A 15,844-nucleotide genomic window follows, 5' to 3' on the forward strand; every position below is an offset into this window, starting at 1 on the left:
AACATGTAATAAGGATGCTCTTAGTACCTATTGTGTTTCTTATAGTCAAGGAATCCTAGAAATTGATAGCAATGTTTCATTGATTTTTTTTTTAGTATGGTCACATATTAGTGCTACCTAAAACCTATTTATGATATAAATTACTTGTCTAGTTGATTTTTTTAGTGTGGTCAACAAAACAACTGTGACCGGATTGTGGGGCCGGGAAAAGCACTCTTCGCCGTTCTGGTCCAGTGCTCTTAAACCATATGTTTTTGGACTGGGTGGTTCGGGCCGGTAGTTGGGTCATAATTATTTTTTTTATATATATTTTTAAAGAACCGGATTTTAGTGGTTCAGTAACGTATATGTCAGCAATGTAATTGTTTTAGAAGCATTAGTGAGTTTGAACCTTAGATCACTTGGTTAAAACTTAAAAGCTAAATTGCTAAAGGCTTTTACCATTTCGTACATTAACTTGATTATGTTTATTTTTCTTTTTTTTTTTAAATAAATTAACCTACCTCTAATACTCCTAAAATATTATCATACTATCTATCATTTTTTACTAAGTTTATATATTATTAGTGAGTTTATATATAATAATCGAATACTATATAAAATATTTATATTTATTGCTAAAGTTTATAAATTATTATACTTATTTTATTTTAACTTTTTCTATGTTTAAATTTAGTTGTAGCATTTTGTTCCTCTTCATATATTTGAATTATTAAATTATTTATTTATGGTCCTATCTCATCCTGAACTAGTTTGACAAAACAGCTTCTAAAAGCGGTTCGGTGCAGTTTTCAAAACATAATTACTCAAACTTTCAAACAAGTAATAGGGTTGTTTGTTTAACTATTAATTGTTCAGAACTCTTACTGGTTTAACACTTAATGGTTTAGATTGTTTGTTTCGCGAGCAGATTTCTGAATAGTTTAGACATTTGTCTTTGAATGGTTAAGCATTATACTGAGTCTGAATGGTTAAGACCTCTAATCTAATTGGTCAGATATTTGCCGCTAAACGTTGAAGTATTATTTTGTCTCTTAATGGTTGAGATCTCTTACTGATTCAACACTTAACCATTCAGAAGTTACAACACAGCTTACTACTATTATTATCTATTCTTATTTTCTTACTGTAGTCGTTTACTTCCAAACACAGATGCCAGATCAGTAGGCGTTTGCTACGGCCAAATCGATGATGGTCTACCATCCCAACAAGATGTAGTAAACCTTTACAGGAGGAACGGGATAACCAAGATGCGAATCTACGCCCCGAATCAAGCTACCCTTCGAGCTCTCGGTGGAACCAATATCGAACTCATCCTCGATGTTCCAAACGATTCTCTCCAGTCCCTAACAAACCCAGATGCCGCATCATACTGGGTCCAAAACAACATTATAAACCACCCTGATGTCAAATTCCGCTACATCGCAGTTGGAAACGAAGTTGATCCAAACAACGATAACCGTCGGTATGTCAGTTACGTACTTCCCGCAATGAAAAATGTTCAAAAAGCTATTAGAGATGCAGGGTTAGCTAACCATATCAAAGTCTCGACCGCGACCTACACCGGTCTTTTATCCGTCTCGTATCCACCGAGGGATGGTGCATTTGGTAGCAATGTACAAGGGTTTATCGCGCCGATAATTAAATTTCTAGTCGAAAACAATTCGCCAATGCTGGCTAACATATACCCTTACTTTGCTTACGCGGGCACCCCGATTCCCGAATATAGATCTTTCGTATGCATTGTTTACAGCACCAGGAACGGTTGTGAATGATAACGGTCGACAATATACCAATCTTTTTGATGCCATGTATGATGCTCATTATGCGGCTCAGTCGCGTCTTGGTGGTGAGAATGTGGAGATTGTTGTGTCGGAGACTGGGTGGCCGTCGGCTGGGAACAAGGGGGCGACGGTGGAGAATGCTGGAACTTATTATAGGAATTTGATTGCACATATGAAGCGGACGTCAGGGACGCCTGCGAGGCCTGGGAGGTGTATTGAGACGTATTTGTTTGCGATGTTTGATGAGAATCGAAAAGTTGGAGAAGAGTCTGGGAGACATTTTGGTCTTTTTTCTCCGAATCAACAGCCCAAGTATCAACTAAGTTTCCACTAGAAAGGTTCATCTTAGAATGTGTTTTGCTTTCTAACTATATGATAAATAAATGAAATAAAAAAAAAAAAAGTGTTGTTATATGTGTGTGGTTGTTACTTTTTGATTTATCTACATCGTTACATGTTGTGTATGTCAGTTGTTTATATCCGAAGAAAACATTTAATCAATGAAACTATGATTTTTGGGTTTTGATCGTGATGTATTTATCAGTTTTGCTAACCGTTTGTTATTAACAATGTTGCCAAGACCCATGGTCCACATAGTCCGCACTTTTCTTTGATATGCCTCAGTATTGCTAACCCATTTTATACATTTCTAAAATCATAAATTAATAGGTTGAAACACGAGTCAAAAGGTCTCTAGTCAAACCCCTGACTCCGATCTCGAGTCCACATAGTCCACACTTTTCTTCGGTTCCCGACTTCTCTATTAACAATATACAAAAATATCAAAAATAAAATGATTTGCTGACAGAGCGTTTATTGGCAATGGAAGAAGAAACAAAGATGTTGAAAGAAGCTTTGGCTAAGCGTAATACCGAACTTTAAGCTTCTACAAACGTGAGTTAGCAAACTTCAGAGTTTTGAAGGTCAACTACAATCAAACTATCAACTGAAAAGCGGTCCAAGCGTCACATTAGTTTCAAAAGAAGCTAATGATGATGATGTCAATGTTGTTAGATCATAGCCTACTTCACTAATCTCTAAATTATCTCATAACATCAAGAGCCCTCAAAGATCTGATAGTGCGAACCGTTTGGCATATAGAATGCTCCAGAATAATTTTTCCATTAAGATCCGTTGGATAATAAATCTAAATTAACCGATTTACTTAATACATCATTGACATTATTGTTTTACGTTTATCTACTTTTGAATCCACGGCACGAGTCCGCTACTCTTCTATGCTTATAGAATACTCTAAAACAAAGTATGCACTTTGTCATTAACTTATCTAATACGACACATTATTTAAGTTTATTTTAATTATACACTTGGGAGTATTTAAAATTAAATTTTTCTCCCCGGAAAACAATCCCGGGTGATAACCTAATTTTCTAATAAAACATACGACATTTTAAAAGAACGAACAAGGACTCTTCTTGTAGTGTAGTAATGAATATCATTCTACAACAAGGCTTATATACTATTTGCTGCTCAAACTTCATGTTTAGAATAAGTTAGCATAGTAAAGGTTTGTAGGCAACAAATGGTCCAAATTTCAAACCACATAATTTTTAACTAATATATATAGGCTTGAGTTGTTATTTTGTACACCTCCTTCGATTATATACTTTTTTTAACAATTTGAGTTGTTATTTTGTACACCTCCTTCGATTATATACTTTTTTTTAACAATTCTTATATTATTTCCTCTCAGCTGATATTTAATTTTTATAATACTATATGTAAAATTAGTTGATTAACTTTTTTCCTATTTTGTTGATCCATTACTTGCATGAAATTAGTTGACTTAATTTTTCTTCTCATCTACAGAATAATGGAATAAAAAAATCACCGTTTTGAACGAACATGATGTGTTCAAATATGATTATACGATCAAGGTTCGAATAATTCGTTTGTGGAAGCAAATGATGTATAGATAGGACTAGGTAATGAATATCAATTTCTTGCCGATCAAGTGGGGGGAGGGCTTGCATTTCTCTTGAGAGATGCAAGTCCAACTCCCACTTGGTGAGGCACTGGTGGGCAATGTTAGGAGATCCAAGGAAACATGGGTTGGATCCTTGAATCAAACGGGTTTTACTGGTAATTTCACTGTCGTGCCTACGGGCGGGTGGGTTACCGGGTTTTCCCCGGAATTGGTGGTGGACTCGGGTTACTCTCGGAGTACTCCGTTTGTCCAGTGGGTGCCCCAAGAATGCTCGAGATTGATTCTGTTGGCCGTTCAAAAAATATCAATTTCTTTTAATAATATCAATTTATTTCATCTCTGTAATTCTATTGCATAGGAGTAGGTAATGAATATCAAATATTTTTTTAAATACCAATTTATTTCATCTATAGCATATTGGGCTTTTCAATTGGTGGACAACGGGGAATTTATTTTGCATGGGCTTGTAGGGATCCAAAGGAGGCTACTAATGCACGATAGTTCATAGTGTGTTTGATATCAAAGCCCAAAGCTTCATATTTTATTAGTTTGTCATTTGGTAAGTTTGTATTGGATCAAGTATATGGTTGGGTTTTATGTAGGTGATTCGTTTTGTATTATGCGCTGGGCCTGCATTGGCCCATATAAGATAGGTGTTTGGATAGCATAAGTTTAGTCCAAATCGGGCTTCAGGCCCAATTTATATTCAGGTATGTTATTTTTGGGGGAATATTCCATGAGTCACGAGTGCCTTTGGTTGTAATTCTTTCATTTTTTTAAATAAATGTTTGCTGGGACTTTGCCCTTTTCAAAAAAAAAAAAATTAAATCGAATATCAAATATTATATAGAAAGACGTATTACGAGATTTATGAATTATAAATGTAGCTTTTTATATTCTGATACAAAGACGTATTACACGAGATTTATGAATTATAAATGTAACTTTTTATATTCTGATACGTAAATTCAGTTTTTAGTGGTTTATGGAGGTCAACCCGTAAATATACACATTCTAAAACGTTAGATTTTAAAAAACCAACCCTCTTTAGGAGTTTAAGGTTTGTAGGTAAAATAACTAAATTGAAACATCCAACAACTTTATGACATTTCCCTCTATTTTATCTCAATTCACCGGACCCTTTGTTACCATCTCCATTCTCCGATATCTCCCCTCCGGCGGTAACTCTCTGTGCATTCCCGTTAACGATGTTCCGGCTCAATTCGTCTCGTTTTTCTGATGCCCATTCCCCTGTTCAGAGGAACCCATGTCACCCCTGAAAGTAAGAATAATCCCCCCTTTTTCTATGTATCTGTTTCTTCATATTCTATGTGTCTTGGTTCCTTCTTACCTGTTTGCAATTTAAATATGTAACAATGTTAATATCTCTTCAAACCAATGTTTGGTTTCTTTGATTAACATTAATATGCATGCATGGTTCATCGTTTTGTGTTAAGAAAAAAAAAAAAAAAAAGCTTGTTATGTTTTTTTAAGAGAACAAGGAAAATAAAGATAAATTATTCATTTTTTCAATTTTAAAAAATTTATGAAATACAAAAAAATGATTGAAACTTAGTGTTTATTCATTACCTCATGATTGAAATTCAGGTTTTCTGTTAAATGGTAGTAAAAAAATGCAAAAACCGAGCCATCAGGGTTAGTTATGTTACCTACAGATTGGCTCGAAACTGCTACCGAATCAAGTCATTTCAGTCATGATATAAGCAAAATGCCTGATGACCCACCCAAGTATACGGGCCATAGACGAGCCCATTCGGAAATCTTCACTCTACCCGATGATATTAGCTTCGATAGTGATCTTGGTGTTGTGGGTGGCTTCGATGGTCATGAAGAAACCGAAGAAGATTTGTATTCAATGTACCTTGATATGGATAATAAGTCTGGCTCTCAAGTTGTAGAAGAAGTCCAGACTTCAAGAACCACCACCACCACACCGCCTGCGATGCCGCCATCTGAAAATCATGTAAATAGTTGTAGTGACTGGATGAAAGTTAAACATCTACATAGTATGTCCATGGATTTTTCCACCGCGTTTAATGCCGAAGATACACCGTTAACTGATGCTAAGAAATCAAAGTCTGCTGCCAAGCTTGATGAGCTCGCTCTTGTTGATCCAAAGCGCGCAAAAAGGTATTGTAAAACACAATAAGCAGACAAGAAGTTTTAATGAGCAACAAACACTTAACTGAAACTAAAGTTACAATCAAACAAATGTACTCAGTATAATTTCACACATAGCAGAGCTATTGGTAGGGTCCCCGGGGGTAGATACGCTTCTCGGGCTCCAAAAACATTTGTTTTTTAAATATATATTTTTGGGTGAATTTCAAGGACTGTCCTTTATCTTTATACCCAATTTCAAACGTTGTCCTTTATGTTCAAAATTGACGAGTTTTGTCCTTTATATTTTCATATCATACACTTTTTGTCCTTTAGGCCTAACCCAGTTAGTTTTTTCAGTTAAATTTGGTCATGTGCTTTGCACATGAGGGCATTTTTGTCAATTCAAAGGTTGCAGAAGCTTTGAGCTGTAAATATGCCGTTGAACTTAGCTTTGAATTGACAAAAATGCCCTCATGTGCAAAGCATATGACCAAATTTAACTGAAAAAACTAACTGGGTTAGGCCTAAAGGACAAAACGTGTATGATATGAAAACATAAAGGGCAAAACTCGTCAATTTTGAACATAAAGGAAAGCGCCTGAAATTGGGTATAAAGATAAAGGACAGTCCTTGAAATTCACTCTATATTTTTACGTAAATAATAAAAGAAGGTTTTTAGAGCCGGGGTCTCATTGAAACTAAAGTTAACGATCTGTATATGAATATTAATATTTGTAATATTTATTTTTCGCGTTTATTATTAGGATATGGGCAAATAGGCAGTCTGCTGCAAGATCAAAGGAAAGAAAGATGAGATACATAGCTGAGCTTGAGAGGGAAGTCCAAATACTGCAAACAGAAGCAACATCATTGTCTACTCAGTTGACCCTTTTGCAGGTTTGCCGATTCATATAACGATTTAACGAACGATTATGCAACATTGTTTATCTATATCTAGAATTAATCTTCGGTGGAAATAAGTAAAGATCATGTGGTTGACGACGATTTAATGTTTTTGTTTTGGTTGTATTGTTTACAGCGAGATGTACATGGTTTAACGGTTGAAAACAACGAACTCAGACTGCGATTACAAACCATGGAGCAACAAGTTCACTTGCAAGATGGTAAGTTGTTGACTAGTTGCCCCCTCAAATATAATAGCATATGTTATTAGGGGCGCGTTTTAATAAACTGAAATGTTCCTTTCTTTTCTTTGTTGTTATACTTAGCTGTAACAGATGAACTGAAGAAGGAGATGCATCATCTAAACCTACTTACGGGTCAAAACCTCACAAACGGTGGACCAATGGTCAACTTCCCTCCATTATTTAGGCCGAACCAGCGGTTTAACCCCAACAACCAACCCGTGCACACAATGTTGACCGCTCAACAGTTTCACCAACTCCAGATTCAGTCCCGAAACCAGCATCATCGTCCATTTCGACCACCACAACTCCACCGGTTTCAGCAGCAGCCACAACTACACCAGTTCCAGCAGCAGCAAAAACAGCAACAACGAAATCTTGGTTAAAAATATAGCGCCAAATTGGATGGCATTGTTTAGAGTTGTAAGAATCGCTAGGCACTAGTCAGCCGGTGGGATACCGACTAGGGATTAATCGGATTGAGATTTTATTGTAATTTTCAGTTTTATATGTATATACACACATTTTTATATGTATTTTTTTAAAGTAGACATATTTTAACACCTTCTTCTTCGACCGATATTTTCAAGTAGATAGGATTAATTGTCAGAATTTACATGTTTTGGTCAAGAATCTGGCCAGAATCGCTAGATTGCCACCGATTTTTGGCCAATTGACCACTGTTGTCCGTCTACTGATTAATTAGTCAATTAGATAAACATTAACCAGTGAACCTCTGACTAGCGATTAATCGGCAACCAATCGGAGGCTAGTCGGGATTTTACAACCATAATTAGATACTTTCGGTCGAGACATGTGTTCTAATGTTGTGTATATATTTTACTTTTTGGTGAAGTTTTGCTGTATACCAGTTGATACATATTTGGTTCACTGTATTAATTAGAATCATTTGTTTGACCATAGTACACATGAAAGTCCTGCACATGTTAAACAAGAAGTGTTCCTTTTCCACAGAATGAGGCTACTGCCTTTGTTGACTAAAACTGGTTTACATGACTGAGTACTTGGGCCCGCCCCCGCCTTCTGGCACCGTCCATCCGATGTTCTGCTTTGGATCTTTAATATCACAAGCCTGCAGCTCAATAGAAATAATTATTATTTTCAAACAAAGTGCATACCAAACCAACCCATAATACAAAAATTCTCGGTTTTAACTCGTCACCTTGCAATGCAAGCAATTCTGAGCATTGATCTGCAGCTTCATTTGCCCGTTATCATCTGAGACGTACCTGAATTTGTAGAAAAGTTATATAAATTTCAAAGTAAGAAAAACAAAATAAAATAAGGACACGCTGGAAAATACTAAGAATACAAATCTTACTCGTAGACGCGGGCAGGGCAAAATCGTGATTCCGGGCCAGCATATTTTGGCAAATTTACAAGTTCGGGAATTTTAGGGTCCCTCAAGCGAAGGTGAGATGGTTGGTCATGATCATGATTTGTATTGCTCCTATTTAATAAGTTAAAAAGTAGTTATGAACTGTCCTTTGATCATGCAAAATTTTATCATATATTATGCTAATGAAATATTTAACAAATTATAATGGTACTTTGGGAAGAAAATAAATTTGTAATTAAAAAAAGAGTAAAGAACACGGATGGTCACTGTGGTTTACCAAAATTTTGGATTCGGTCCCTAGCTTTTCAAAGGTATACAGATGGTCCATGTGGTTTGCACTTTGTAACGCGGGTCCCTAGCTTTTTTTTCTAAAAGTACATGGATGGTCCCTGTGGTTAGCACTTTGTAACGTGTTTTGTCCCTAACTTGGACATGCTAAAAACCTTTAGATTTGTTGGCTGGGGTGGGGACTAAATGCGTTATAAAGTGCAAACCACAGGGACCAAATACAAAATTTTGGTAAACCACAGGGACCATCCGTGTACTTTACTCTAAACAATTAAATTTATTCAAAGTTAATATTCAAGACGAACGATATGCCCAGCAGAAATAAGATAAGTACCTGTACAGGGAGGTTGGTACATCAAAACTAACAATCCCGTCGGGCTTCGGGTATTCAATTGGGGAACACTTGCTTGCTTCCTGTGTGCATATAAGATGCATTTGTAAAAGATTATATATTCAACATTTTACCATCTTAACCTTGCAAATTTATACGGTAGAAGCACATCCAAACACTAGTTTAGTTCCTACGCCCAGTTTTATTATTGTTGATTATCGAGTTTTGATTATTAATTATCGGATAATCACTTGAACAACGTATGCATATGAACTCCTTACATGTGTTGCTTCGTGATCTGGTTTTCCATGCTTTAATGTATACGGGACTCTTCCCTTTAGTATATAACTGCCAAAGTGAAAGTAGCCTTGTCAAGACGTATCATCACATGATGAATCATAAATGTATGTCGGAAAAATGGAATTAGATCTTACTGTTCCAAGGCACTTATAGCCATACCAGGTAAAAGCCCATATTCAAATGCCTGCAAACATAAACCATTACGCGCTAGAAAATGAATGATGAAAAAGGCCTAATTTTTTTTTTCCATTTTCTTAAAATTTTAGTAGAAAAGAATGCAGAAAAAATGATCAAAAAAGATTAACTACAAAGAAAAACTTTACACACACACACATATATATAGTGAAAGTTTTAAATACAAATGGGTTATAGGTTTTAACGTGTGACGGTACGAAGTGACTAAAATAACGTGCGTAATTATGTATATAACATGCGTGATTTGAGTTTTAACCATGCGTAATTTTCATGTTTGATGGCATGCGAGATTAGAATTTTATAATGTGCGTAATTATGTATATAACATGTGTAATTTCGAAATGTGGACTTCGTACGCTTCGCACGTTAAGGGGGCTATTGTACGATAACCCACCCCTAGATATAGATATAGATATAAGAAAGCAATTTGGGAGGTTATTTGTACCTCTTTAACCTATTGTAGAAATTAGGTAAATGGTAGTAATTATCACCAACCAGTTATCAAGATGACAAAGGACAAAATGCAGAAATAAAAAAAATCTAAAAAAATAAATTCAGAAAAAATAATTACAAAACAATACTTAACTGGACGATAATTCCGTGCACGGTGAAGCTCTTCCCATATCCATGAACTTTTCAAGCTTTCCCAATACGTTTTCATATTCGAGCCCTCGTGAAGTACTCCAAAGGCGGATTCAGCCGCTAGCATTCCTATAATAGAACAAATTGATTTCTTTATTAAAAGAATAATTTACAATTATATATAATATGAGTCGTTGGATCCACACGTATGATATATTCTTTTTACCTGATTTCATCGCTGTGTGCGTACCCTTTATTTTTGGAACATTTAAGAAGCCGGCTGAACAGCCAACAATTGCTCCCCCCGGGAACACTGGATACGGAATAGACTGAAAATTAACTAGCATTATATTTTTATTCACTTTTTATCACATGATTAGAGAAAAACGTACACGATACTTGTTCGACAAATATGGCATTGAAGCTTGGATAATTTATTTAAACATCAATGCAAATTAAGGTGAAAATGCACCTGAAAACCGCCTTCATTTAAAGTACGGGCACCATACTGAAGAACCGTCCCATTTTCGAGAAGAGGCCTGATCGCAGGATGACGTTTTAGATTCTGCAGGAAGAAAGTGTTACACATAGTTGTCGATGGCGAATAGCAACAAATAGCGACAAGGCACCTATAGGCTACGTAGCGAATAGCGACAAATAGCGACGGCTATTTTATAAATAGCGATTACACTAGAAAAAGAATTTTGAAAATTTTTATATGTATATTACATCAAAATACCCTTGTATATATGCTATTTTACATGTATATTTAACAAAAACCTATAAATCCAGCTATTTTATAGCTATATCTAATTGATATTAACATCAAAAAAAAAAAAAAAAAAACCTAACTGTCGCTAAGTTCGCTATTTATCGCTAAGACCCATATAGCGACACTTGGTCGCATGGCTACATAGCGCGCTATAGCGGTCACTATAGCCGCTATTAACAACTATGGTGTTACATACTACTAGAAATAACAAACTAAATGAAATATACAACCAACTAGAAACTAACAAATTATATATACATATAAGAGTTAACTTCCATTTTGCTCCCTGTGATTTGGTCATTTTAACGGTTTTGCCCCAATAGTTTAAAAATAGCCATTTTCCTCCCTGATTTTTCTAACTTATCGTCATTTTGCTCCCCGCCTCTAACTCCATCCAAAAAATCCATTAACTAGAAGGGTATTTTGGTAATTTTATATATAAAAGCAAGGGCATGTAAGTCTTTTCATCTAAATAAACTTATAAATTGTTTATTTACATGTATATAAGTAATGTTTTTCTGATCCCCCATCTTTCCAACCACTCTTTCTACCGGCCACCACCATCAACTACCACCTGCCAACCACGACTACCGCGGCTTTTAACTAAACGTTTTAATTGAGTTAGAGCCAGGGAGTAAACTACCGAAATACCCCTACTTTTAATTGAACGTTTTAACCGAGTTAAAGTTAGGGAGCAAACTGGCGACAAACTCGAAAAAATCAGGGAGGAAAATGACTATTTTTAAACTATTGGATCAAAACCGTTAAAATGACCAAACCACAGGGAGCAAAACGAAAGTTAACTCTACATATAATGTTAAATCTGGGTACGGGATCAGAGATGAACACAAACGAGATCCACAAATTACTTCTATTAATTTTTGTGAATAAATAAAATTACAAGACTCAAGGACTATAAATAATGAAAACAATTTAATCCTACTAGGAATCCTTTTCTTACTTATACTTATCTTAAACAATTAGAAACTAATTAAATCTAATACTAAAGATAATTCAAATAATAACTAAATACATTTAATTATTATTTTACTCGTTTAGTCCTTCAACTTTAGATCTCGTCCAGACCACCCCTTTGAGATCAATCGAAACTCCCTGTTGATATTGTAATTTTATCATATAATATATGATAATATGAACCATTTACGGCGTCATCCGGTTTGTCTAGTGGACCAGTAAGGCGGCCAGTTCGATGACCTATCCGGTTATAAAAACATTGCTAAAACGTTACCTGAAATTCTTCGTAAGGGTTGAAATAGGGGTTATGGTAGTTCAAAGCACACACCAGTCCAATTGAAACCTACATATATTTGAACATACAAACATTTTATAAAATATTAGCCCCAAAAATTTATACCATAATGAAACATATTAAGAAGGCAAAAAGAGTTTTCTAATTGCTGACCTGTCTATCTTGCATATGGTATAAAAACGATCCACCGTAAGTTTTATGATCCAAGGGCCAACCTAACGTATGAACAACAGCACCAGGTTTATGCTTGTCGGCATCGATTTCCCATACCTAACAGATTAATATTTTGTAAAAAATAATTAAGCTGGAAAAAACATATATATATAAGAACTTTCTTTAAATAATAATTTGAACTTGCCTCTTTAATCCCTAATGCATAAGTTTGGTGTTGTCCCTGCCCTTTCTTTCTGAGATCATATTTTCTTATTATTTTCTGTATATAAAAATATACAACATATTATATATTACAGAATAAACAAGTAAAGGTTAACATGACAAGACAGGAAATTTTTTATTTCTGCAAACCTCTGACAGTGAACCACGACATCCTTCGGCAAAAAGATTTACACGCCCTGAAAAGAAAGTGTGGGCCCGTCTTCCGGAATGTTCATAAAATAGAATAAAAATACGAAGCATTAGGATGGATGGTACCTTTTAACTCTACACCGGGCTGATAATTATCTTTCTTAGAACCGTCTTTGCCAATTCCCATGTCATTCGTTGCAATACCGATAACATTTTCATTTTCATCAAACAAAACCTGTACAGTTAGGTAGCTCGTTATTACATGTTTATTTATAAACCTATAGTGTATCGAATATGATTACCATATTTTTAGAATATAATGATCTAGAAGGTTTTACGCATTAGAAATACACCTTAGAAGGTTTTTGACCCGTTTCCTTTTGAACTATTTTTTTATAATATGCCCGTTTGACCCTTTAGAGATAAAACAATCTAAGTTTTGTAATATAAAGATTTAGGAGATTTTACACTTTATAAAACACTTTAGGCTATTTTTGGCCCGTTTGACCTATTTCCTATAATGCTATTCTTTTTAAATTAAGCCAAACTAGGGGTGTTCAAAAAGCTCGTAGCTCGCGGCTCGCTCGGAAAAAGCTTGAAAAAAGCTGGGCTAAAAGAAAGCTCGGTTGTAAACAAGCCGGCTCGGCTCAATTTGTAAACGGGCCGGCTCGGCTCAATTTGTAAACGAGACGAGCTCGAGCTAGGCATGGCTCGGCTCGTGAGCTCACGAGCCGGCTCGAGAGCTCACGAGCCTGCTCGAATTACTTTATTTTATATAAATTAATTTTAATTTTAGATATATTAAAATAAAAAATATGTAGGAGGGGGTTGAAGTGTCAACATTTTAAGTTTAATTAATTAAAAACACATAAAAATATGGGAAAATAAACAAAAATTATACACAAAATATTTTTAATATGTCTTTGGTCTTTAAAATGTCAGAAAAATAAAATAATACATATAGATACATGTGTTACTTTTTATTTTTTATGTTATCAATAATTGTAAAAAAAACTAAGAGTAAAAAAAATAACAAGCCGGCTCGATTTGGCTCGAACATTTTACGAGCTGAGCTGGAGCTCGACTTTTCAGCTCGATAAAATAAACGATCCGAGCCGAGCTGGCTCGTTTAAGTTCGAGCTCGAGCTCAACCTGGCTCAGCTCGACTCGGCTCGATTACAGCCCTACGCCAAATTGACCCTTCAGAGATAAGACATAACCCGAATCGACCCATTGGTACCTCTTTAGCTGCAAACCCAGGGTATACTTCAACTCCTAGTTCCTCAGCCTTCTGTCCCAACCAACGCACAAACTGACTTAAACTGAATCAAGTGTAATGTGTTATACACATGCATATATAAACACAAATCTAATTAAATCATACATGAACTTTACGGTTCGTCGCAACTTTTGCAAGAACTAAGCAAGGTCATAATGGCAATTTTATTACCTTATAACATAGTTTCCTTTATTATCGAAAGGATTTGGCATTGGGATGGCATGTTTTTTGGTAAGTAACATGAACTTATCAGAAGAAACGCCAACGCTGATCGGTGCCTGCACAAGTGTTCAAATATCTATGCATCAGTTTGAAGATCAAGTCATTATCCATCAAAACGTTAACAACTTTATGAAGTTCAGAATTAAACAAATGGGATAAAATATGCGCACGGAAACGTTAGTATTAAAACTAAGAACATTAACAAAGGCAAAAGAAATTAAAGTTTACCTCCTCCTCTTTCCAGTTCGGAATAAGTTCATTCAATGCACGGGGCTCAAATACATTTCCCGATAATATATGCGCACCTGTGAAAGATTATAAAACATCAACCTCACAGTTTGATAACCAATGAGTTTGACTTCAAAAGTCAAATTGTGACAAAAACAGCTATGTAAATAGCACGATGCTTTGAAAAAAATATACAAAAACATCAATGCTGATTTAAAAACTGTAAATTATAAAAATTTGAATTGCTTAACCAATGTTGACTTTTTAAAAGCCGAAACATTCATAAAAATCAGTTCTTTTACCGTCATAAAAACATTATTCAACTTCAAAATAAAACATAATTAGGGGTGTTTGGGATTACTTGTCAAAATTGCTTGAATTTTTTTAAATAATCAAGAATCAAAAAACCAAGTGTTGACCTTTTAAAAGGCAAAACATCCATAAAAATCACTTCTATTACTGCCAAACAAACAGTTTTTAACTTCAAAAAAAAAAAAAAAAAAAAAACAGAATTAGGGGGTGTTTGGGATTACATGTTAAAATTGCTTAAACTTTCTTAAATAATCAAGAATGAGAAAACCAAGTGTTGACTTTTTAATACTGTAAAAAAACACTTTTTAACCTCAAAATAACACAGAATTAAGGGTGATTAGGATTGTTGTCAAAATTACCTTAACCTTAAAAAATAAGCAATAACCAGGTAACCAATATTAAATTAAATCTGTAACAAAAGAGAAAAAAATGAAACAGTGTTTGAACAAAAGATGATTAGCATACCACATCAGCCCCTTTTACTGTTAAAACACACACATACACACACTTTTTGACTTCCAAACACACAGAATTAGGGGGTGTTTCGGATTGTTGTCAAAATCACTTAGAAACTATTCAAAACAATCAATTTTAAATCCATAACAAATCTCCATAAATAAAGTATAAACAGTCTTCAAACAAAAGATGATAACAATTAGCATACCCACTTCAGCCCCTTTCTCCACAACACACACAGACAAATCCACGTCATTATCCCTACACAATTGCTTCAATCTTATGGCAGCAGACAAGCCAGCAGGCCCTCCTCCGACAATAACGACGTCGTACTCAATACACTCGCGAGCTGCTTCACTGCTGAATCTCCGACCCAAATTCCAAAACCCATTTCGAATTGAACTCGACCCTTTATAGTTGATCGAATTTGAGTGATACCCAGATGAAAAAGATCGATTAAAACTGTTTAATGGATTTGGGGGAATGATGATATTGAGTGGTTTTTGTGTGGGAGAATTGGGTTTTGATGGTGAAGATTGTGGTGAATGTTTGAGGGTATGAAGTGATGTGGATTCAAAGGTTTTTGGTTTTGATTTGGAGGTGAAAGTTATGATCTTTTTGAACATTGTGTATTTGATTGAAGAAGAGTTTTAAGTTTCAAGATGACTAATTTTGTGCTTTGGGAGAAGTTGGTGTTTTATACTCAAGAGTTCTTATTGAGAA

The 15,844-nt window shown here is 35.0% G+C and overlaps 2 protein-coding genes across 2 annotated transcripts; one reads left to right on the forward strand and one right to left on the reverse strand.

Annotated features, from left to right (window-relative positions):
* Positions 1 to 4,900: 4,900 nt before the first annotated feature.
* LOC110939882 (probable transcription factor PosF21) lies at positions 4,901 to 7,387 on the forward strand. Its single transcript, XM_022181466.2, has 5 exons — positions 4,901 to 5,014; positions 5,341 to 5,883; positions 6,621 to 6,753; positions 6,896 to 6,980; positions 7,086 to 7,387. Exons 2-5 carry the CDS (start codon positions 5,396 to 5,398, stop codon positions 7,385 to 7,387), a joined length of 1,008 nt encoding a protein of 335 aa, XP_022037158.1. The 5' UTR covers positions 4,901 to 5,014; positions 5,341 to 5,395.
* Positions 7,388 to 7,818: 431 nt separating this feature from the next.
* LOC110878337 (electron transfer flavoprotein-ubiquinone oxidoreductase, mitochondrial) lies at positions 7,819 to 15,830 on the reverse strand. Its single transcript, XM_022126635.2, has 18 exons — positions 15,330 to 15,830; positions 14,354 to 14,430; positions 14,075 to 14,181; positions 13,865 to 13,946; positions 12,751 to 12,859; positions 12,625 to 12,671; positions 12,458 to 12,532; positions 12,253 to 12,369; positions 12,079 to 12,147; positions 10,530 to 10,622; positions 10,284 to 10,386; positions 10,062 to 10,186; positions 9,415 to 9,464; positions 9,262 to 9,328; positions 8,984 to 9,063; positions 8,344 to 8,472; positions 8,185 to 8,251; positions 7,819 to 8,094 (listed from the first exon to the last, which is right to left on the reverse strand). Exons 1-18 carry the CDS (start codon positions 15,745 to 15,747, stop codon positions 8,011 to 8,013), a joined length of 1,899 nt encoding a protein of 632 aa, XP_021982327.1. The 5' UTR covers positions 15,748 to 15,830; the 3' UTR covers positions 7,819 to 8,010.
* Positions 15,831 to 15,844: the final 14 nt, after the last annotated feature.

The sequence above is a fragment of the Helianthus annuus genome, chromosome 1, assembly GCF_002127325.2.
Source record: "Helianthus annuus cultivar XRQ/B chromosome 1, HanXRQr2.0-SUNRISE, whole genome shotgun sequence".
Taxonomy (NCBI): domain Eukaryota; kingdom Viridiplantae; phylum Streptophyta; class Magnoliopsida; order Asterales; family Asteraceae; genus Helianthus; species Helianthus annuus.